This window comes from Eucyclogobius newberryi, unplaced genomic scaffold, assembly GCF_026437365.1.
Source record: "Eucyclogobius newberryi isolate DKJ021-1_F unplaced genomic scaffold, fEucNew1.0.hap1 SCAF_16, whole genome shotgun sequence".
Lineage (NCBI taxonomy): Eukaryota > Metazoa > Chordata > Actinopteri > Gobiiformes > Gobiidae > Eucyclogobius > Eucyclogobius newberryi.
Window position 1 is genome coordinate 5300715 of NW_027315790.1, and position 25487 is coordinate 5326201.

General features: G+C 41.2%; 1 protein-coding gene across 2 annotated transcripts in view; it reads left to right on the forward strand.

Moving 5' to 3' along the window:
- Positions 1–1668: 1668 nt before the first annotated feature.
- phf14 (PHD finger protein 14) overlaps positions 1669–25487 on the forward strand; it is a 61712-nt gene continuing 37893 nt past the window's right edge. For both annotated transcript variants that reach the window (XM_072447329.1, XM_072447330.1), the window contains exons 1-5: positions 1669–1768; positions 4217–4327; positions 4808–5121; positions 5914–6348; positions 11420–11552. In XM_072447329.1, coding sequence (XP_072303430.1) covers position 1768; positions 4217–4327; positions 4808–5121; positions 5914–6348; positions 11420–11552 — 994 coding nt within the window. In that variant the 5' untranslated portion in view covers positions 1669–1767. The remainder of the gene's footprint in view (positions 1769–4216; positions 4328–4807; positions 5122–5913; positions 6349–11419; positions 11553–25487) is intronic.

Sequence of the window (25487 nt, forward strand, 5' to 3'; positions counted from 1 at the left end):
TGATTGTACATAAGATCTTTATATTAGACCCTTTAAAACAGGTGTGTCCAAACTGTGGCCTGTGGGCCAAATGCAGGCTTCCTGCTAAGTTGGCCCAAACGACAACAAGAAGTAATACTTTTTACAGTAAATTGGAAAAATTCCAACCTATTATTAATGTTCCAAGTCTCATTAAAGGTGTGGAGGCATCGAAACTATGTCAAATGCAAAATTTCCTATGGTTTACTTCATTGGCGGGTTGTCTGTGGCCCTCTACTCCGTAAATAAGTTTCAAAATGCGGCCCTGAAAAAGGTTTGGACACCCCTGCTTTAAAAGTTTGTGAAGAAATCTATTTGAAAATTCCAGAATGGAGGCAAAAGTAAAGTGGAACATAATGTTATTTCAATAGAGAAATACCATTATATTTTATATTATTCGTTAATTTAAAAGGAAATTGTAAGAGACACTTTTTCCATTTCAGTTTTCACTTTCTTTTGGTGAAGACAAAATTCAGAATCATAGAATCTACAGACATTTTACTTACTTTACCCTAAATTATACTTTTGTTAAGCTCAAATCTATATTTTTAATTTTCTTCTGCAACAGAAAAGCAAACTAACCGACTATACTAAAAGTACCAAACTGTTACTTTAAAAAAAAATAAAAAAATCTTTAAATAATTTTGGTCTGATTTGGTCAGTTAATCATTTAAACTATTTTATAGTTTACATCTTTTTGGCCTCCAGTCACATTTTAAAGGGTCTATTTGTAAATGTATTTCTTTATTTGAAAAGAAACTTTAACACATTAATGAACATTTCTTTAATCTTCTATGGACTATCGCATATGTCATTACAATAAGAACAATTTACATTCAGTTAAATCACCCCTCAGTGCAGCTGTCCTGGGGCAGAGTGGCAAAGATGTGGCTGCTACAGTCTTACAGCTTTGGCCCTCTGCCGAGACCAGCACCAGTCACTACTGTCTAATAAAGTGACCCCCACTCTGGAGTCTGTACAGTCTGCAGATGTAGAAGTGCTGCAGATCATGTCACTCCTCTCTGAGCACCCTGACTGAATCCACAAGAGACTATAGCTAATACATTTCATATACATTGGGTTCAAACAATCAATATAGGCCTCCTCAAGTTTTTTTTATAGCAACAGCTACTTGAGTCAGGAGTTGGTTATGGATTGATCTTATCACCACACCATTACCACATTAGGCCTAATACAAATGACTGTGTGTGCTATTCATACTGCTCTGATTAATGAACCCTTGTAACTCATTCAAAACACAATGTAGATTCTAACCCGTTGGAGCAGACATATTCTTTATAATATATTGATTGTAGAACTTCTCTGTCCGACTCTGTGATGAATGGAGTTTAAAACCCTTTGTGTTCAGTTTCTTTATACATGTTAAAACATACACTAGCCATTCTGTGATCATTTGGCCTTCCAAGGACAAATTCTCCTGTTTTAAAGATGGAATCTGTCGTTCACATCAATTCTGTTTTATTGAGCAGACTCATCGCCAGTAGTTTATTTACCTTTTACACTGACCAGGTTATACTTTAGCCTGAGACCATATGATTGAAAAAGTATTTTAAAACTGTTGATAATGATTTCCCTGTATCCCAGCTTCCGTGCGTCCCCATGGCAACACCATCCAGACGTCAGTGCGTCACTGCTGTGCTGTTTTTCATTGTCCACACTGTGGTCCACAGAACATGCTGCTAACAGGACGGGAGCTTCTCTGCCCGGTCTAGTCAATACGAGCGATAAAGTGAGTGTGTTAAGCATGCGTCACCATCATTCAATAACAAAGACTGTAATTAAGTACACGTTCTTTAAAATAACGTAAAATGTCTGTTAGTAGACTTGAGTAGGAGCTGTTAGCGGCTAACAGGCTAGGCTAGCTGCATCTCACGCTAGCAAGAGCTACAAACTGTGATATTGTTGTTTCTCTTCTGTTGTGAGATTAAAACTACACAGCGCACATATCTTTGTATTATCCGCGTGCATTACTGTAAAGCGCGCGTTTCCTATATTTTATTATTTGGCGAAATTGATGAGAATGAGTATGAATGAGCTGTGTTAGCGCTAGCCGCGCAGCTAGCCAGGTAAAGTTACCTTTCAGCCTTCTTTTCATCAACCAAATGTAATATGTTAAGGTCTCATCGTTCCGGGCCGAATCATTCATCACTATTAGTGAGATAACACTGCTCTTGCTTACCACATGAGACGTGCGAGCTCAGGTGTGTCCTGTGCAGCTAACACAGGCTAGTTAGCTTTATAACCACCACTGAATCTACGTCAAACAAAACCAGACACATAAACAGAAGCGTGAAGATGTAAATATCAGATCTGTAAATTCTACCCTCCAGCTTTATACCCGATAGTTCACACAGCAGCCAGTCATGAGGGTGATATTAGAGTGAGATTGTTCCGCACAAATGTTTCAACCTTAAGATACAAGTGGGCTAATGAGCTGCTGAGAACTGCCTGTTTGTTATCACTGGACGACACATTTACTGCACCTCCTCTTAAAGCGGCCTATCCACACTTGACCCAGTGCAACCACAGTTTACACGACTCTGCACACTACACTCTGCACACTACACTCTGCACACTACACTCTGCACACTACACTCTGCACACTACACTCTGCACACTACACTCTGCACACTACACTCTGCACACTACACTCTGCACACTACACTCTGCACACTACACTCTGCACACTACACTCTGCACACTGCACACTACACTCTGCACACTACACTCTGCACACTACACTCTGCACACTACACTCTGCACACTACACTCTGCACACTGCACACTACACTCTGCACACTACACTCTGCACACTACACTCTGCACACTACACTCTGCACACTACACTCTGCACACTGCACTCTGCACACTGCACACTACACTCTGCACACTACACTCTGCACACTACACTCTGCACACTACACTCTGTACACTGCACACTACACTCTGCACACTACACTCTGCACACTACACTCTGTACACTGCACACTACACTCTGCACACTACACTCTGCACACTACACTCTGCACACTGCACACTACACTCTGCACACTACACTCTGCACACTACACTCTGCACACTGCACAATACACTCTGCACACTACACTCTGCACACTACACTCTGCACACTACACTCTGCACACTGCACACTACACTCTGCACACTACACTCTGCACACTACACTCTGCACACTACACTCTGCACACTGCACACTACACTCTGCACACTACACTCTGCACACTACACTCTGCACACTACACTCTGCACACTGCACACTACACTCTGCACACTACACTCTGCACACTACACTCTGCACACTACACTCTGCACACTGTACGTACAAGTGATATAAGAAGCTCTCAGTTGAAGTTGATGGCTATAACTCCTATCTTTTCATAAGACATAATCATGTGCAATACTGACTTAATCATGTGCAATACTCATACGCATTAATAAGATAAGATAATCCTTTAATGTGTCCACACATGGGGAAATTCCGGTGTTACAACGCAGTAGATACAGAGGGAAGGACAGATAACTGATAGGAAGTTTCAAAAAAAGCACTCTTAATAGAAGAACTCTTAAAAACAAAACAAAAAACTTAACAAAACTCCTCTCATATCTTAATAGGGAATGGAGGGAGAAGAAAATAAAATAAAATAGACAAATAAAATAAAAAGATAAAAATAAGATTATAATAAAATGATAATAATAAAATACAGTAAAGTAAAATAGCTAGCATAAGACTAAATAATGCTAATAGTAAGTAAGTAAACAAACTAAAACACCCATAATGTCATATTCATGTGCATATAACTGCTGTAAATAAGAGAGTTTACTTTTGCCACTATTATTATTTTTGTCTTATGTTATTTTATTTTTTTCTTTCTATTCCTTGTTAAGAATATGAGAGGTTTTGTCTTTAAGAGATTTGTTTATAAGAGTTTTTCTAGAGTTTTTTTTCCCAAAGCTTCCTATAAGTTATGTGTTCTTTTACTTCTGTATCTACTTGTGTTGCGACACCGAAATTTCCCCATTGTGTGGACAAATAAAGGCTATCTTATCTTAAGATGATTGGCAACCATATCATTAATTTACACTGCATACAGATCTATATGTAGTTATTCTATTCATTATAGTCTGTATCAGAAAAGTAAATCTTGTTTTGTCTCATCAGTGGACCGCAGTCTGAAGAGGAGGCAGGTGAAGCCGCTGGCTGCATCACTCCTGGACGCCTTGGATTATGACAGTTCAGACGACAGTGACTTTGAAGTAGGAGATGCTTCAGGTGAGAATTTATGTCTTTCTGGTACTTTAGATATTCAACATTTTAATTACTAAAAGTGGTTAGCTAAACTTTGTGAAATTAGTAGTAAAAAATATTCATATACTATACCCGGCTTCCTGCATCTAAGAACCTGAATTTAAGGAAGCAATTCTGTATTTTCATCAGGCTTCACTGCAACAATGTATTTTAGACCTCGTACGTAGAGCTCCAACATCTTCTGTTTTTAAATCCATAAATTGTCACCAGAATCGTTCTGAGCATTTCTGCCTTAAATCACATTCATTACAACTGCATGCCTGCATTAGCATGTCGGGGGTGGAGCTAGATTTATTCATCTCCCTTTTGTAACTCCTTCTGCAGTCAGTAGATAGAGCTATAACTCAATTCCTGACGTGGGAAATGCATGTCTCGTATGATGTCTAAAGTTCTAAAACCGGAGACACCAAAGCAAAGGCACTCAAGAGCTTTTCCATTCACTAGGGTCTGATGGAACGGGTAATGGCAGCGATGAGGAGGGCTCCAAAGGCAGTGCACCTGGTTCAGAGAGCAACTCGGACCACGCAGCCTCCGCAGACGACGGCATCGATGAGGAGGCCAAGCAATCCTCAGAAACTTCCAAGGCGTCCTCGGATAGCCCCACCAAAGAGGGTGCTGCAGCCACTCCTCCTAAAAGCCGCCGTAAAGCCAAGAAGACTCCAGAGCCCGAGGTAGCAGCAGCAGCAGGCGCCACCCCCAGCTCTGAGCCCGGGTCTGGCTCTGGGTTTGGGTCTGGCAATGCAACTGACGAGTCCCAGGTAGAGTAACAAGGATTTCCTAACACAGATTACTTTAAATTCAACTAAAAGAAATGTTGTTTGGTTTTGGTCTACTGCGTAAAGAGAAAATAAAAACAACTGGAGCTTCAAGCCAGGTCTTTATTTGTGCAGCAGAGAGAAAATAACTTGTGCCGCCCAGTTCCAAGTTTGGTGTTAATGCTAAATTACTAGATGCGCCTGAACATCTTTTAGCCTCTGTTTGGCTTTGAGCGTAATTCTTTGTGCATTTCTAAGTTTAAATGTTCTCTTGCTGCCTGGTAGTTGAGTCTTCTTAGCTGCAGAGCATTGGTCAGACTCTTTGCCGACCTCAGCGATGTTTGATGATTTTTTGTTCTGATAATCTGTTGAATGTCCTGTCACGTCAATATTATAAGACACAGTGGGGCAGCGGTCAGCGCTCTATCTTCACAGCAAGAAGGATTGATTCCCGGGTGGCGTGGGGCTGTTCTGTGTGGCGTTTGCATGTTCTCTCTCCTCCGGGTGCTCCGCTTTCCCCTACCACTGAAAACATGTACAATAGTGTGCTGGTGTATGAATCAGACTGTGTTTGTGAGAGTCAATGCGGAACAACAGATGGATTAAAACCAAATGAACAAACAAACATGACATTTTCTTTATCATTTTAAAATGTTAAATATCTGCTTGGATGTCGTTACTTAAATGTAATCTTTATTGATTGCCCATTTTATTTACATAGTTTTTTTTAGTGCTAATGCTTTTTACATTTTTATTATTTTAATCTTGATTCTTCTCATCTTTCTGTTACCTCAGTCCGAGCCAAAGAAGTGGAACTTTCGCAGAAACCGTCCTCTGCTGGACTTCACCACCATGGAGGAGCTGAACGAGATGGACGATTATGACAGCGAGGACGACAACGACTGGAGACCCACGGCCGGGAAGAAGAAGGGCAAGGCCGGCACGCAGAAAGGGGGAGGGGCCGAGGAGGAGGGCGGCGGTGCGAGCGACGACGATGACGATGACGAGGACGAGGATGATCGCGACGACGACAACGAAGATGACTACGACAAAGACGATGACGACGACGAAGATGACGAGGACAAAGAGGATGGAGATGAGAACAACAGCAGCAGTGACAGCGAGAAGGTCGACAAGAAGCCCAAGAAAAAGAGCAAGAGCAACAAGAGCTCCACCGCCCTGGACGAAGAGCTGACCAATGACAGCATGTCCCAGGGCAAAGGCAATGAGGTGAGTCGCACCTCAAAACAGCAAAACTCACTCCGTTACGCCCTCTGCTTTGGCTATTTGCCATGTAGCGTGTGCATTAATATCGCTTCCGTGTTCCCCTTTTCTGTGCATGTGTTTGTGGCATTTCACTCCTCCCTTTCTGTTCTAATTACAATAGAATCATGAATTAAACTTAAGCTGCAAAATCCCTGCTTCGGCGATGTAGGCCTATATAACTGTTCAGGGTTCAGAATAAGCGGTATCGCATCGCAAAATGCGACGCAATTTCTCTCAAATGCGATGCGTTCGTCAGAAAAAAAGGGCTTTTGTATCGCAGCTTTTGCGATATAAAAATGTGCGTTCAATTGTAAAACCAAAGCGCCTAAAAGTACTGATCACTCGTCAATCGATCGTCAACAACGGCATGACACATGTAGGACGCTGTGTGGACATGACACATGTAGGACGCTGTGTTGTCATGACGAGTCCCGCTGCTGTCTCAGATCGTGAGTCTGAAAGTGGGAGGAGCCACGTGCGGTAAAGTTAGCGTCACAGATTCGGACTTCCGAGGTCAATAGCTCCTAAACGCAAAAGTCTTTGCAGATCATTCACTTGCCAAAATACTCATATCTACACTGCCAAGTGACACAACCTTGTTTTTAACAATCAGATGCGTATTTTGGGCGCAGCGAATTACAGTGATCCGAAGGTGCAGCCGGAGCCGAGACGAGTGCTTAGGGACCGTCATCAAATAGAAAAACAAAAAATGGAAACGTTTTATAGCTGGAATGGAACGTGAAATAGAGCGGTACAATTTGAATAACACAATAAATACACCATGATGGACACCGCAGCAACCTTTATTTTTCCATAAGAAGCTTAACACATTTTTTGTGAGTGTAAAGACAATTAATATGTAAATGAGACTCCTGCAAATAGTCATCTGATGATGATGATATGAAAGAAAGTTGTAAATAAGTTAATCTAACTTGGTGTTAATTAATTTGTTCAACAACTAATTTTATTTGCAAGTTTTCTGTTTTTTTTTTAAAAAATCTTTAAAAAGTGTTTAAAAGTTCATTTGTTAGGAGGTTTTTTTAAAAATAGAATGTTTACAAATACATTTGAAATAAATGATCTTGTTACATTAATGGAAAATATTGATTGTTAGTCACTTGTGTTTTGCTGTGCAATTATAAATTGCTATACAAATTTGAAAAAATGAACGGATTGTTTAGCAGCACCGCTATACAAGTGAAAATCCTTAATCTGAACCCTGCTGTTGTGCATTTCTATGGCTTCCTCATTCACGTGGTCCACGATGACGCAGTGGCCAAATGAAAAGGGCAGGTGACTGCTCATTCGTTATGTAAAGCAGAACTTGTGCTGAGACCAAAGCAGTTACTGCGCCTTTTGCTGACTATGACCCATTCATTCATCATTCATTTTCTACCGCTTGTTCCCTTTCGGGGTCGCGGGTGACTGGAGCCTATCCCAGTGACTTTGGGCCTTAGGCGGGGTACACCCCGGACAGTGGCCAACTCGTCGCAGGGCCAACACAGAGACATAGACATTACAGACAGTTCACTCTCACATTCATTCATGTGAGAGTGAACTGACTATGACCCCGACATTGAAAATAAGATATCTTAACAGATAATTTTTGGTAAAATAACCCAGCCCGTTCCTGTACCAGGTTAAAGCAGTCCCTGGGCACGTTGTACATCATCACTGTATATTATCACACATAAAGTCCCAGTAAGTAACATTCAGTATGAGCTTATATATTTTTTTTGTCTAAGTTTGGTTGCGTTTATCACACCTGAAAAACTGAGAAAACGACAGTGGCCAGCGATACTTGTTGAGACCAGCAACAGCTTCACAGTTCCAGGGCAGATCAGTCTCCTACACATTTATAGGCTGTGAAATTCCTGGCAAATATGAGGTTTTAAGAGTATTTTTTATGTTCTTTATGGTTTTATTTCAATACATATCAAGGGTGAAAAGTGGCATCTAGTCACAAGGGGTTTGCCAAAATAGTTTTATTGTCTTGGCTTCACATCGAAAGAAAAAGTTGCCCATGGGGTGGAAAGGCAGCCGCTTTCTTTCATAGGCAGATCCCAGTAGTAATTAGATATCATATGAAAACTGAAGCCATTCGAGTGCTCATTGCTCTGTCAAAGAAATTCTCTGATTGGCAGCAGTGTTGGCAACAGTGACAAAAGTGGAACATTTTTCTACTTTGAGGATCACTTCACAAGCCTGCATGTCCACGTCGGCATGCACGAGGTTTTCACGAGCACCACTTTCGCTTGTTGCTGATCTAAAGGAGCCATTGTCGCATCGTCGCACAGGTTCTATTGGAAATGAATGGAGAAGGAGTGACGTCGTGTCGAGCCCATTACTGTGAGCCGGCTTGTATAAGATATTCCTTTATTGTCCACACATGGGGAAATTTCATTGTTGCAACGCAGGTAGATACAGAGGAAAAGAACAGATAACATATAGGAAGTTTTAAAAACACTCTCAATAGAAGAACTCTTACAAACAAAAACTCTTATAAACAAAAACTCTTATAAACAAAAACTCTTATAAACAAAACCTCCCATTTCCCAACAAGGGATGGAGGGGAAAAATAAATAAAGATGAAAAAATAAATAAAAATTAAATAAAAAAATAAATAAATAAAAAAACAGCTTGCTTAAGACAAGATAATACTAATAATAATGAAAAAATAAACACTCTATTCTTATGTGCACATGAATGTGACACCATTGCATGTGAGCACGAAATGTATCTCCACACTATAATATTCAACAATATGGCATGACACTTATCTTTCTCCAGGGGGAATGCTCTGAAGTTTGCCTTTATTTAGGCCCCAAAAAAGTGTGTTTTCGGTAACATTGGAAAAAAAAATCCAGGTCGGTAGGTTGGATTTAAAAAACAAAACAAAAAATTTAATCCTCGCACAAGTTTTGCAGGCAGTTTTATTTTCTCAGAAGTGAGCGCTTCACATTGATGTGGCCTTATTGGTTTGCAGATATTGAATAAAATAGTGATCTAGTAATCACCGCTCTATTGCCCGCTCTGTTGTGGTGTGTCCGCGTTTACCTCACCGGTTAGATTAACTCGCCGGAAGCGGGGGGCGGGGCTTTGGCTTCTATCCACTCTGGCTCCGATGAGGAAATGAGCGAACACGGGATTGTTTGGTTTTGGAGTTTTCACAAATGTTTCCAATCATTGCGTTCACACGTGCAACGCAACACCGCTCTGTGACGAGCTCTGGTTTGCTCACACCACGTTTGTGAAAGATGTTTGCTCATAAAACGATTATATTATTATATCGCACAAGTAAAGCGGGCCTATAACTTCACCGCTGAAACACCGGGCGTGCCTGTCGCCATGGCAGCCAGTCTGCGTGCTGACCAAAAAATAAAACATTAAATAAAAAGAGCATCTCGCACAAACATGGATGCGCCAAAAGTACGGCGATTTTCATATTTTACAATCCACACAGATGATTTTTTCCCGCAGCTTTTGGATTCGCTCTCACAATTTGACATCCTCGAAAGGTACGGCCAGTAAATATGCGATAAAATGTTTAAGGTCGAGTTTCCTTTATCCAGGTCGGTCGGGTTACCGGAAACACACCATTTTTTCTTCTCAGCCTTAGCTTGGGCTGCCATATTTAACATATTAACTCCTGTGACTAATCATAGATAATCTATCAATTTATCATGTATTGACGCAGATTAATCACACGGTCTGTTTTGACCTAAATGCGGTCTGTTAGATTTTGCAGGTGGCTTTACCTGAGTGAACAGCTGCAGGAGCAGAGCTGATGTATCATGCAGTTAAACTTACACATAAAATACATTTCTCAGTGAGGAATGTAGAGTCCTCAGGTGAACGAGTGCCAACTATCGTTTACGCATAGAGCAGTGCGACTTTGCTTCGTGCCACAGAACAAATCAGCGACGTAGTAGATCTCGAGTTGAACACTGTACGTTCCGTGAGAAAATGAAGCTAGCATGTGAGCGCTGAAGCGAGTAGTATGGGCCAAATATTTCACAAAACTATTACACACCAGCAGCTCACATCTGTCAGCATTAGAGCCAGTTACACCCGCAAGCGACAATGAAGGGCCTTTAACCCAATAAACCTGCTGTTTGGTCATGTACATTTACATGTGAATGTAGAGATTTATCATGAAATAGACTTAAATTATAGCCAATAGGGCTTTTAAATGTATTTATATTTGTGAACTAATTAAAAATTCTTAAAGAAAATGTGCATGTGCGACAATGCTTCAAATTAGAAAGTGTCATGTTGTGAATTAATAATGACATTAGTTACCTTCAGCGCATGGTACAATTAATCGTGATTAGTCATACTTCCAAAGTGTGATTAATCTGATACATTTATAAAAACACTACTACTACTTTGCTCAGGATTGTCAGAATATGCAGTCGCATGGTTCTCAAATTATCTGTATAACAGGACTCCGTGCATTAAATATGAGGGTCTTTGTTCTGATTATGTTGTCCACAAGGGGTGACACAGGGCTCAATGTTGGGGCCCCTCCTATTTATCTTGGTCATGAAGGACAGGTCAAAATGTGTCTGTTGCTAAAATGCATTTTTATGCTGATGACACAGTTATTTCTTTAATTAAGAGTTAAGACCATCAGATAATCAAAGAAATGTGTCTCGGTTTACTTTATTATTTTTCCAGTCGCCTCCATTTCAGAACTTTGAACACTGTGATGACAGAGCATTTGAAATGGTCTATTGGCTCTTGTATATTTTTATAGTAAGTACATTTGGAACTCAACTGATGTATTGTCAAAGTGATTATGGGAAATCTTTTGACTGAAGCCACTGCAGATGAATGTGGTATTGTCCTGTACTCAGGCTACTTCACAGAGTAAGACACAAAGAGCTTTAGATTGTATCAGAGCGTGATTCCAGGTTAATGCCAGCTCCTTTGTATCATTGTGCTGTGGATTAAAAGCGTGCCAGACAGGCGTGGACAGAGCTGGAAGCTGAGGAGGCCGCACTGATAAATGTATGTGTGTGTGTTGTTCCAGGACGGCCTGCTGGAGCGGTCCCAGAGCTGGAGCACGCAGCACATCCTCATCTGCTGCGTGTGTTTGGGAGACAACAGCGAAGACGCCGACGAGATCATCCAGTGCGACAACTGCGGCGTGACAGTGCACGAAGGTACCACACTGCGCCCACATACACGCTCCACGCTACGGAACAGGTTTTGCTTTTGGTTGTTTTCAGATTCTAGAATTTGAGGATGTCATACGGGCAGATGTTTACACTGATACTTATTAGTGACTAGATCCTAGAACTCACTATATTATAACTCGGCAAAATCGGCATTTTAACTTAAGTAGAGCTGAAAGTGCTGCTGCTGTTGTTTTCTGCAGTGTGTAATGTGGTATAAAGGTACACATGGGCCTAGTTCTGGTACAGATAAGATAAGATATGCCTTTAATGTCCACACATGGGGAAATGTCGGTGTTACAACGCAGTAGATACAGAAGAAAAGAACAGATAACTTATAGGAAGTTTTTTTAAAAACACTCTTAATAGAAGAACTCTTATAAACAAAAACTCTTATTAACAAAACTCCTGTAGACAGAACCTCTCATATCTTAATAGGGAATGGAGGGAAAAAATAAAGATAAAATAGAATAAAAATAGCTGGCATAAGACAAAATAATACTAATAATAATGTTATTATTAGTAGTTATTTACATCAGTTATATGCACATGAATATGACATTATTGCGTGTGAGTACGACAGTAATTGCACATGAATATGACGGTATTGCACATGATTTGGTTGGTATTGCACATGATTAAGTCAATATTGCACATGTTCAGGGCTAACAGTGTTTGTTGTAGAGTCTGACAGCAGCAGAAGAAAAGACCTGTGGAACCTCTCCTTCACAGCGAGGGTGGATCAGTCTCTCACTGAAGCTGCTCAATAAATGTTATTTACTGCAGCAACGCCAAAAAGAATGTTCACACACATTTGCACAGTGACATTGACATTATCAAGCCATTATTAGCCTGTATTTTAGATTTTGAATCACTTTTAACACTTTTCCTTGGCCTGTTAATCAACGCTCATCTTCCCTGATCCAGATAGACAGAGAATCTGGTCTGACTGCTACATCCACGCTGGTGACAGGACACAAACATTTTCATTTAGTTGCATCAAGCAATGAGTAAATGTATGGTTTAACAAGCCTAATTTTGATTATATAAGATAACATTAATTTTCTATGATTTTAGAGAGAGAGAGGATATAAGCCACACAACAAATGAATGTGCAGAACACATTTTGTGTCTGTTTCAGTAACTTACAGTCTAGTGCAGGTTAATGCAGAGTTATATAAAGAGGATGGAGATAAGAACAGAATTTGGTTGGCCCAGATTTCGCCGCTCTGTTGTCTGGGCCAGGTTTGCATCTGAAGACTCACTGCTCCTATGTTCCTGCACTGCCGCTCTCACGCTCTCAGAGCGCTGCCTCAGAGCAGCACGGTGAAGACAGTTCAGCGTTGTGAGGAGAGAAGACGCGTGAATGAAAGTGATGCCCTGTTACATTCATTTCCTGGAGCGTCCGTCTACAAACCAGGCTGCGGCTCGTCATTGAACATCTGGCTTTTACACTCACGCTACACGCGAAGACAGAAGACCGTGCGACGTGAACGCGCGTGTTACCCAGAGCTGCAGTCACAACATGAGCAGCGTTGGTGTCACCAGCAGCCGCATCGTCCTTAATACAGTGGCGCGCGGGACCTCGGACAGCGCACCCTCTGCCGCTCGTACAGCGCGGGGCAGTGAACTGTGGGAGGGGAGGAGACATGTGTGGAGAGTGCCATACCAGTTTACTCCATTCATCCTTCACAAAGTACCAGTAGAAAATTCTTTCAAGTCCAAACGTCTGAACACTAAAGCTGAGCCCGAGTTTGTCGAGCCCCTCCCCTCAGCGTTACCATGGAACTCCTGTTCAGCACCAAATGTGACTGAAATGATGTGAAAAGCTCCAGAGAAAGAATTGTGCAATATTAAGTTTGGGACTGGATGACATGCTATTCATGGGTCTGAAGTGACTCACTGCCATCTTCAGGAGGAAAGTCACACATTGCATTGTGGGCAGTGCCGACAAAAAGTCTCAAAACGGAAGGATTCTTCTTCTGTAACTTCCCCAAAGTCCAGAAATGGATTGCTGTGGTCAGGAGAGACCAGTTAAATAAATCACTCCAGATTGAGGCTGAGCTGTTTGTTTCAGGTTGTTAGCAGCTGGCTAATGTTAGTTTACATATTATTACGTGGCTACATGCTAATAAACTTAAATAAATTAGCCTACTTGCAGACAAATTTTAACGAGCCTAATTTCCAACTGTCCAGTGTTATATTTTAGGATCAGACACAAAGTCCTTGCTCTTGAAAGAATTGAGGACGTGTCCGGTGCAGAGGGTGTGTCCGGTGCAGAGGGCTTGTGGACGAGGAAGAGGAAATGTCCACAAAAGTTTGTTGTCTCTGCTTTTAAGTGTCAGAGACTCTCCGCTGTAGAGAAGGATCAAAGCCCATAACTTCTGTCTTCTTCAAGTATCAACCCTTTTCATTTGGAATGTGATGAGCTGTTTTACGTGACTGTTTAACCGTGTAGAGACAACAGCGTGTGTGACATCTTCAGATTGGTGGTGACAACTAAAAAGTCACATGACTCAAACCCATGGATATGCTTATTACAGACATTATTCTGCTCCTGTGCTGAGAATGGTTTATACAGCTCATGTTAAATAAGCCTAATTATATCAATTTCATCCAAATTATAGTGGCCTATACCGTTGCCAGTTTTTAGATTGTAGAATCATAGGCCACATTTGATTTCAATACACTTTTTATATAGTGTTTATTTTTCAAAATATAATATTTGATCAACGTCATTACCCTGATAAACACTCGGCCACAAACCGACTAGATTTGAGGCCTCTGTTTAATGCTGATGAAAATATGCTAATCTCAAATTAAACCTGATTGCTGTAAATCTGCTAATTTTCTTCTGAAGGAAATTGTTGTGGGATTTGAAAAACGACTTAAATTGTCTATACCTACATATCTTTCCTAACACGTTTCTAGCGTCCTAAATCTAAACTGCAATGAGTTTATGAGCACTTTTCACACTCAGAGGCTGGAGCTGACTGTGAGCATCACGCCAATTCTAACAGCTAGTCAACAGGCAAATGGTCAAAATAAATACAATGCAAATAAGTACAATTTATTAAAAAAAACACATGCTTTTTATGATAAAAAATTCAGGGCTTTAGTCGATTCATGAAACCAAACAAACGACACAATTCCCCACAAACTTCCTTTATACAAACTGTTATTTATTGAACCTTTTGTTTTATTTAGCAAATTAACAGACAGTTTTTGCCCAATAAAATAGAAATATTGAAACTGTGAGCCATGTATTGTGACAAGAATCATTCCGTGACAAAACCATACTGTCCCATCCATAGTCTCAACAAATAACTTATTTGCTTTCATTGGACATCAATTTAAAGTGCACAGCCACAACTCAGTGGCTGAAGGCGCGCGTGTCGACTACAGTAAATATTGCTATTGATTTCTTGTAGAATGTAGTGTGTTGCATTATTCCTTCAAAAGTGTGAGAGGTTAAATAGAGAAAACTTCATGTTTCAGCTTTTCCAGCCAAGTGCTGTCAGGCAGCGAGCACAATCAATGCCCCGGCAAGTGTGTCTCTCCCAGGCAGCGGCGCGGAGTTCCAGCTGACCATGCACGCTGGATCAATGTGACAACACTCATTCTCCCACTCGTAATATTCTCTTTGAGTGCTGTTTACACACAGACACGCCTGTAATACAGAAGATGAGCCAGACTCTGTGGAGTGCAGGCTTTGGAGCTTTCTACTGTCACAACAAACTGAAACGCCTTTTTGTCTTTCAGCATTCAGACTTGTGTTACTACAGCTCCTTCATTAATGCCTCAGAACAGGTTTTGCACTTTAAGAATTGTGAGCCCTGATATTGTGAAAGAATTTAAATAATCAGTTGTGCTCAACTATATGGACTGTGAGTTGAAGTGCTGATTCTAAGCTTTCATTTAAGTGTATCATTTTCAAATTCGAGGAAGGTCCTGAGTGGGATGCTGCCTCTTCTGAAAATTCAGAAACCAAGTGTTTGAAAAAGTCTTTAAGCATGTGAGGAAGCATTTTAAGCCCAAATCATCATCAACTCCAATTCAATATGATTATATGTAGACATATGTAGACAATGTCCAAATACTAATTGTATCTACTGAAGGTTTTTACTGTGTGTATATTTTTGTGATGCACTGAAAGTCACTCACACGTCACTGAGTAGAACTGAGCGGCCCTCATCACAGCTCCCTGTAGACTCACCGCTGACATTAGAGCAGCTCTTCTGTTTATCCTCTTGCCTGATATTTAGTTCCCTAGAGAGGTGTCTAATCTGCCTGAGGAGACACGCGGGGGGCCGGAGGAGGGAGACGAGAGGAGACGAGGGGAGAGAGGAGAGAGGGAGCCCCAGGCCAGTTTTATCTGCCTCTCCAAGGACAAGACAGCCTTTTTATTCCAGGCAGTAAAATATGAACTTAATTCAAGCCATAAGTTGTGTGTTTTGTGTACTTTGCTCCAAATGGATAGATTTATGATGCTATTAGAGGTCTAATTCTGAAGCTCAGCTCTTTTTGTGCTGATGGACTATCTTCCCTCAGATTTACAGTGGAGCGTCACACCAAGGAATAAAACATGAAGACGGTGTGCACGGCCTACACATCCATTCATACATCCATTGAATTCCAAAATGGTTTCAAAAGTCACATGAAGGTCACTACACAGACTATAATAATAAGGTATTTATTCAGCTTTTTGCCTAAGAGCGCAAACTAATAATCTTTTAACAGCTCCCGCTAAGTGGGTAAAGTCTGCGACTCACTCCCTAACAGTTTGTTTAATGGTGGTTTATGCATAATCACAAATCAACTGTGTCCAAACTGCTATTTTGTCTGCGTTCTTTCATTCATGTTGCTTGTCACTGTCCACTGTTCTTTCTGACTCCGTCTATATTGGGCCGTCTGTGACCATCGGTGTCCACTACTTGTCCAAATAGACATGGGACCAATATATAGTGCAAAGTAGACAATAGATAATCACATTCTTGAATTTGCAAGGTAGGGACATATCTAAATAGATTTTTTTTAAGAAAGGGGACAGTGCATTAATGAATATATGAATATATGATATGAAATTTATGCCAGATTTTATCCAGTCTATCTTGACTTGCGTATGATCCACAAGTACATATTTGCTCACCTGTAATTGCTGGGCCTATCTACATGACCGATAAACTGGCAAAAACACAAGTTCACAAGTTCTATGAATATCTTCCTTAAGTTCAAAAATTATGTTTTGTATTATTGTCAGCTGAAATGGCTTAACACCGTAAGATGCATAAGGTAATTTTAGGAGCCAATGCCAAACAAATGATGATGAGGTTCAACATATTTCCAAAACAGTGAATCTCCTATCGAGTCCGTGAGGCCCTCTATCTGAAATGATTATGTCATCACAATCTAGAACATGAACAATGGACATTTTATGTTCTCAAAGACTGGTACAGCAACAGTAGAAGCAATAAAAGTAAAGACATTTACACGGCATAAAATGTACAATACATGGAATATACAGGACACGCTCATTAACATGCAGAGCTCTCAGAAGTGAACCTCCCCTCCCAAATCTAACATAAAAGTATATGTCAACTGAGCTTGTATTAATGCTAAAATAAAAATAATTGCAGTAACTGGACAAAAATTTGACCTTTTCTGAACTGAAAAAATGAAAAATAATTTATCAAATGATCTTAAACTTTATTATTACATGCATTATTATTTTTACTGAATCATTATTACATTGGGAAAACATAATATGCATCAAGTATCATGCCAATTCCCTAGTATCAAAATCTCTCGCACTGTACACTTGTTTCTCAAGCTGAGCAAACGTATTGGATTGGTGACTGCTGAGAGTTTGGTGTTTGACCCCTTCACAATAGTGCTTTGTCCTGTAAGAGGACACAAATGATACTTTTCACCACGACTAGAACTTTCTCCTTCTGCTGACCCGTGCAGTGTAATCCAGTGCACTCGCTCCTGCAGGTGTTCAGTACTTATGCATGCAGGCCCTCTCCCATGCATTCATTTCGAGTTTGGCTGAGTTTCCACAGTGAGATGTGTCTGATTAGGAGCAGTGCAGTGCTGAGTTTGCCCGCTCTGACCTAAGCACAATTGTTGATGAGCTTCTGCTTTATCACAAATATATTTTAATGTAGAATTTAGGAGTAATACATTCTAAACTGAAAGTGCTTGGATAAACAAAATAAGTCTTGGTTTCCCCGATAAACAAAATAAGTCTAGGGTGCCCCGACATGAACTGTATTAGTTATACAAGAATACTTTGCAGCTATTAATGGACAGTTACTGTCAAAAACTTTGGAACTTTCACTATTAGTTTCCACTCTGTGGCATTTGTTGGTTTATTTGCAATTTTAGGTCATAGTTATTTTCATGCATTTTGGGTTGGTGTCACTCCAACAATAATCAAATACTTGTATTTCATGGAGCGGTGAGCGCTTCAGTGGTGGAGCAACAGTGTGGCTGTAGTATGCATGATCAGGTGCTCATCAAGGATGCACTGGAAACATGGACTGTAAACAAACAAAAGCCACAGTTTCATTGGCCCTGATGCCAGATGAGGTCGCCTAACGTTGCTTTGGAATGGTTCTTTTTTTAATGGCTGAATGTGTCGCCGTGCTCAGGACCTGGCGCTGCATCATGGGGCAGAGTTTGCTTTGTGTTAACAGATTTTGCAGCTTTTATTTCAGTTCTTGCACCCTCATTTTAGTCACGGGACATCATCAGGCTTGGTCATTCTGATGCTAATCAGGTACTCATCAGTGATGAGGGAGCCAGCTAACAATAAGATTTCTATGGCCCATTATTGGACTGTTAGGTAACAAGAAGATCAGTTCCAGGGGAAACTTAACACAGGGCAAACAAATAGATAAACTCAGAGTAGGATAAATATCTGAGTTCTGAGACTAGATTAACAGATTGAGAATGACTTGGAGTCTAAATATCTTGTTAAAAAATAAAATAAAAAAACAAAATAGGTGGAGTCCAGATGACTACAACTGAATCTTCTATAATGTTCTATAATGGAACACTCGACGTATGAGGAATTACACCGACATGATTCAATAAGTTAAATACAATATCACAAACGATATAGAATGAAGGCATTAAGTATTTACCTTAAATTCATAGAATGGCACAAAATGATCCTATATACAATTTGTTTTGTTCCATAGATACGGTGCAAACTAGCTAAAAGTATTTTACCCAATTATGTGTTGATTTGGCGTGACTGTAAAATAAACATGTCCTGGGATCTTAGTTGATAAATTCCTGATTGTTCAGTATCATACATGTTAAATATCAGGCCAAAATACCAACAAGAGCCTCGTAAAATCAAACTTCTAGCTTCTTCTCAACATGTCAAGACTATCCACGAGTTTGATCAAACATTTTGACTGAGATTAATTAAACGCTACACACTGCTTTTGACATCACCGACCCACCCAATTTCAGAACTATGTATTTTGGCCTCTTAAAAAACTCCTGCCATGGATACTCTCAGCAGATATCTTTGAAGCATACACTTGACTGGAGGGAAAAAGACCTTCACAAAAAATGGATTGTACTAACAATTAAAGGCTCAATGGACGATTTGAGAACTCAGGTGGAAGTGCACATGCCACTCCCCCGTGCACATGCCACTCCCCCGTGCGATACAACACACACATGCGTTTGTTTATTAGCGTGACGGATCGCATCGCATCTCTCGTCTCCCGTAGATTTACGTCTTCTTCTGAGGCAGCTCGAACTGTCTTTCTCCGTCTTCATTTTGCCCTGTACTCTGAGGGAACTATATTATGATAAATCAATGCGCTTAGACACGCGGAAAAGTGGAGATGAGCCGCACGCGGCTGCAGGTGAGCGATAGGTGCGTTTTATGATTGATACGTGGCAGGACTAATTGGCAGTCCACGCCACGAGGCGTTTCGTGGGACTTATAACTCGGTAAGGACCATCGGAAAGTATAATGCTGTGCTTGCTACTGTAGTTTACATCACAAAAATGTCAGGGTGTAATGCAGCCGTAGAAATGAGGAAGTGGGAAGATCACAGAGCTCGTACGGGGTGATGATGTCTCGGGTCAAAAGCAGGTGGGTAGTGTGCGCTGAGCTGTCAGGAGGTGTAGCTTTCACAAGTCCAGGCCTTTGTTCTGGTGTTTGCCCCAGTGTCCGGACCCCAGCGCCAGACCAGAGGAGCACATGAAAGGCCTGCTCGCACCAGAGGAGTGATCAAAAGAATCGGCACCCCAACCCACCTCCTCCTGACCGTCTGAGCATCACAGAGTCAGACAGACATCATTATCATAGCACGGAGTCTTTAGAGTGTACACGCATCCAGGAGACTGTGGGGCTACACAGAGGTATCGCTGCTCGTTCAACTTACATCATTAAAATATCAGACGGAGAAGATTGGTGGCACGTTTTTGGTTTTAGGTTGGTCATTTGTATACCAGTATGTCCTTTTACTTACTCGTTATGAACTAGTTTTATGTTCTATGTGGGTTTATTTAGTGAAGCGCTAATTACCTCATCTAAATTGAATCTCTGAAATTCGCTTAATAAAGAATAAATGTATCGTTTCCATGTAGGAAACAAATAACTGATGATTTGACTAGTCTACTAATCAAAAGAATAATGTCTGACTTAAAATGCAGCCCTAGTTCTACTCGAACCAATATATGACTTTATAAAATGTCCCAGACGCTGCTACTGCCACGGATCACAAGGCAATTCCTTTGTTTCAGCGCAGCTCACAGAGTTGAACCATTTTCTGAACCACATCAGCCAAGCAGCGCTTCATGAAGCACTGATCAGCATCAGAATCAGGGGTTTATTGCCATTGTCAGTAAACAGAATTCATAAAGGAACTTGCTCTGGCATTAAGGTGCAACATACAGTAATGGATAATAATAGTAGTAAAATATATATTAAAGAGGGTACGCGTAACATTTAGAATTTACAAATAAAATAGACTTGGTCTGAATATACACAATTTACAGATGGTCAGAATAGTGCAACAAATGAGCCGTGCAATGACCATTTTTTGTTTGAATAATAGTTAAAGTGTTTAGTGGGAGAGGGAAAACCACACACGCTCCGATACGTGTTTTATACCTACTTGAAACCTTTGGATTGTCTATCATTTCACCCATCACTACTACATCCATTTATACTTAATTTGGTGATACAGTATCACAGTATAGATCTATTGATATATTGCCATAATTATTTTTCACTTGTTATTTTAAACTTGTGGAATGCAGTCAGCTTTTTTTCTGCAGCTTTGATTTTTAAAATATGTATTTATAACATAATGTACTTGTAGTGGTTAAAGAAATAAATACTCTTGTACTATTATTTTCATTTCACATGAGAATATTACAGCCATCATGGATCCTGGGATCCTCGGCTCTAGTCGAAAAACAAAGCATCAAAATAATAGTATGAAACATTCTGGTTGATGAATGTTTGATTATTTTAAATGATGCGAGCCACTTGTTGGTGATGATTACAGAAGCCGTACAATCTGTTGCATTACTCTGCGGTTTAATGTTGGAGCAAATTTCCCATCACATTTCTCAGCATTCACTGAGCCCTAAATGGAAGCATCTGTTGTCATTGTGGTTTCCCCTTATGGATTCTGTGTTGGTCCTCTCTCTCTCTCTCTCTCTCTCTCTCTCTCTCTCTCTCTCTCTCTCTCTCTCTCTCTCTCACTCTCTCTCTATCACTCTCACTCCCTCCCTCTCTCACCCTCTCTCTCCCTCTCTCTCCCTCTCTCTCACCCTCTCCCTCACCCTCTCTCTCTCTCTCTCTCTCTCTCTCTCTCTCTCTCTCTCTCTCTCTCTCTATCACTCTCTCTCTATCACTCTCACTCCCTCCCTCTCTCACCCTCTCTCTCCCTCTCTCTCACCCTCCCTCTCTCTCACCCTCTCCCTCACCCTCTCTCTCTCTCTCTCTCTCTCTCTCTCTCTCTCTCTCTCTCTCTCTCTCTCTCTCTCTCTCTCTCTCTATCACTCTCTCTCTATCACTCTCTCTCTATCACTCTCACTCCCTCCCTCTCTCACCCTCTCTCTCCCTCTCTCTCACCCTCCCTCTCTCTCACCCTCTCCCTCACCCTCTCTCTCTCTCTCTCTCTCTCTCTCTCTCTCTCTCTCTCTCTCTCTATCACTCTCACTCCCTCTCTCACCCTCTCTCTCCCTCTCTCTCACCCTCCCTCTCTCTCACCCTCTCCCTCACCCTCTCTCTCTCCCTCTCTACCTCTCTCTCCCTCTACCTCTCTTTACCTCTCTTTCTCCCTGTGCCTGTAGACAGCTATGGACAGATGATTTGTCTGACTGAAGCCCTGCTCAGATTGTGAGCCATCACTGCTGTCGGGATAACAGATGGCCGCTGATGCTCTTTTGAGGTGCTCATCACTTGTCTTTTCATCAAACCAGCCAAGCCACACCACCGGGCTGATTCCCCTCTTTATCACAACTTGATTTCATATTCCGTTCCTGTTTACGGTCAGTTAAGTGTGGCCGATATTAAATGGAATTATATTTTTTAGATTATAAATGTGGCACTATTATGGGAATGTATCAAAAATGTGCTAAAAGCACCGTGTCATGGTTCAGGTTGGAGCTATTTCAATTGAATTGAAATAGCAGTTAGGATGGTTACCTGCAACTTTATTATTAAAACAACACATTTGCAATACTACAAAAATGCTCAGTTCAAGTGTCAAGTTCAACAGTTCATAGAAATGATACAGAAATATTCCTTCAATTAATGAATCATTATTGCAAAAATATGTCAGACAATGTGCTTTACCAACCACCCTACACCCACAACCACCCTACACCCACAACCACCCTACACCCACAACCAACCTACACCCACAACCACCCTACACCCACAACCACCCTATAGCCACAACCACCCTACACCCACAACCACCCTACACCCACAACCAACCTACACCCACAACCACCCTACACCCACAACCACCCTACACCCACAACCAACCTACACCCACAACCAACCTACACCCACAACCACCCTACACCCACAACCAACCTACACCCACAACCACCCTACACCCACAACCACCCTATACCCACAACCACCCTACACCCACAACCACCCTACACCCACAACCAACCTACACCCACAACCACCCTACACCCACAACCACCCTACACCCACAACCACCCTGCACCCACAACCAACCTACACCCACAACCAACCTACACCCACAACCACCCTACACCCACAACCACCCTACACCCACAACCAACCTACACCCACAACCACCCTACACCCACAACCAACCTACACCCACAACCAACCTACACCCACAACCACCCTACACCCACAACCAACCTACACCCACAACCAACCTACACCCACAACCACCCTACACCCTCAACCATCTTACCCCACACAACCAAACAATGTCCAGACAACCACACAGTTTCATCCACACACCCACGCACACATGCGCTTTCACTCACAAACACCCCAATCACACACACACAAAATTGACTATATATTATGTTGAATACAGATGAAGCAGTTGAGAAAGCACCATTGGAAGAATATCCTTGTTTGGAACAAATTTCTGTTTATGAGCAAATGTCTCTTTTTGTCCAATCTCTATTGAGTTAACACACTGTACCTTGCCTCCCTCTTTTTTCTTTTGCCGGCCTCGTCATTTCTGACAAGGATAATCTCTGCCTTCAGGGATTATGAAGCTATCCTGTAGTCATCACTTTTTGTCAGCTTAGCTCATATTAGCCAGCGACCCATGGCTTAACTGCTCCAGCTTTGTACCCGAGTTCAAAAGGAACAGCAAAGGTTGGCGCCACGCTTCACAGTTAAGACGGTTTAGAGCAGAACCACCTCAGACTCTAATAAGGGAGCTGGTGCTAAGTGCTACCCACTAACACCTGTCTATAGGGGGTAAATAGCGAGTGGAGCTATAGGGAGAAAGTAGGATTTGGCCTCTTAACCTTACCTACAACCTGTGAAGGTAAATAGTGGCAGAAATAGGTTTTTTAAATGCAGGAGCTTATTTGGCTGTGAATGTCAGAAAATCTTTAGCTGTGACCTCTGCTGTGAAATGTTTGTTGCTTTGTCAGAAAACACCAGCTCCACGCTACTGATGGTAATGCATTCAAAGTTTGCATGCTGATAGAGTATTTACTTTGAAAATATGTTGATTTCCCTCATTTTGTCTTCAGTGAAGAAGTCGGTGGCTCAATCCTGTACTTTCTCTCTATCTTTTCCATTTCCTGTAATAATAATTATCTAGACAGAACAACAATACCTCAAAATTGTATCGGTACATTTTTGGTACCTGGTAATACCTGATACGTGTTCGATACTTTTTAATTTTTAAACCTAAAGCACAAAACATGACACAGAGACAGAATAAAGAAGCACAGGTGACACAAGAAATATTACGGCATATTCTTTTGAACGCAAAATGTCCCACTTTGTCTGAAGGTTGTGTGAGTGTCTTCTTCCCTGCTGCCAAAAGTATGCTCCAAAAATATCTATTTATTGTGTCCAGTGCAGGAGTTTTGAGGCCCAGATACATAGTTTTACAGTTAAGTGGGTGTATTGGTACTTTTTAACCACCTTTCCCTGTTACCCAGCATGGTTTCAACAGGGGAGGGCATTTGACATAAACAAAAACTGCAAACCTACTGTTTGACTGACAAAAATGGGATAAAGTTTTCAACATAATAATGTGAGGTTTTTTAATAATAATTTGATGTTCACAGAAAATAGTTTAAAGGGTCCTGTTTTTCATCTTGCCCATGGTACACTTACAACCTCATTTTATGTAGAACTAGGGAAGGATATTTTTCTGAAATAATTTGAAGCTGCAGTAACAAATCTCATGTCTTGTTTGCCACAGTAAACAGATTAACAAACCCTCCAGCTCAGCTGCCATTAGAACTAATTCCCCCATCAAAGTGTAATGAGTTGGCATTATTCTATAATGACAAAGTCATAAAAATGCAATATATTCCACAACTCTAATAAGTAGTAACCCTAAATCCACCTAGACCGCTAGAGCTAGCTCACTTTGCACCTGTAACTGACAAAACTGTCCATGAGATCATCACCAGTCTTCATCATCATCATCATCATCATCATCTACATGCTGCCTCCCTGTGTTACCCTCCAGATTTCTAAAGTCTGTCCTGAACAGTTTGTTAGCACCACTCACTCACATAGTTAATATGTCACTTCAATCTGGAACATTCCCAATGTCTTTCAAAACTGCGGTTATAAAGCTCCTGAAGAAGAGCAGTCTTGATGCCGCAGCACTGACCGGCCCATCTCGATGCCATTTTTGGGCCGGACATCGAAAAGGTTGTTTACAAACAGCTCACTGTTTTTCACAGAACTGAGACTGCTCTGACATCCGCCTGGACACTGATGTGGACAAAGCCTCAGTTTAACCAGCCTTAATTCTGTTAGATCTGTGTGCTGCTTTTGACACTGTCGATCATGGGATCCTCTTACAGAGACTAGAGGACTGGGTGGGCATCACTGGCACTGCCCTAAACTAAAAGGTTCTATGTGGAAGACAGGAAATACTTTGTTGAAATTGGTAACTGTGTCTCAGACTACATGCCCCTGACCTGTGGAGTGCCCCAAGGGTCAATCCCGGGACATGCTGCCATTAGAAAATGTGTCCTATTAAAATTATGCCAACACTCGGATCCATGTTTCACTGATGACAGGTGAATATTTACCTGTGGATTTACTCTTTACAAGTTAGAAATCTCAAATCTGTGGGTAATAATGGACTGGAATAATAACATCAGCATTTTTTTACCATCTAAAAAACATTGCCAAAATCAAAAGTTTGAGTGACTTAATCATGCGTTTGT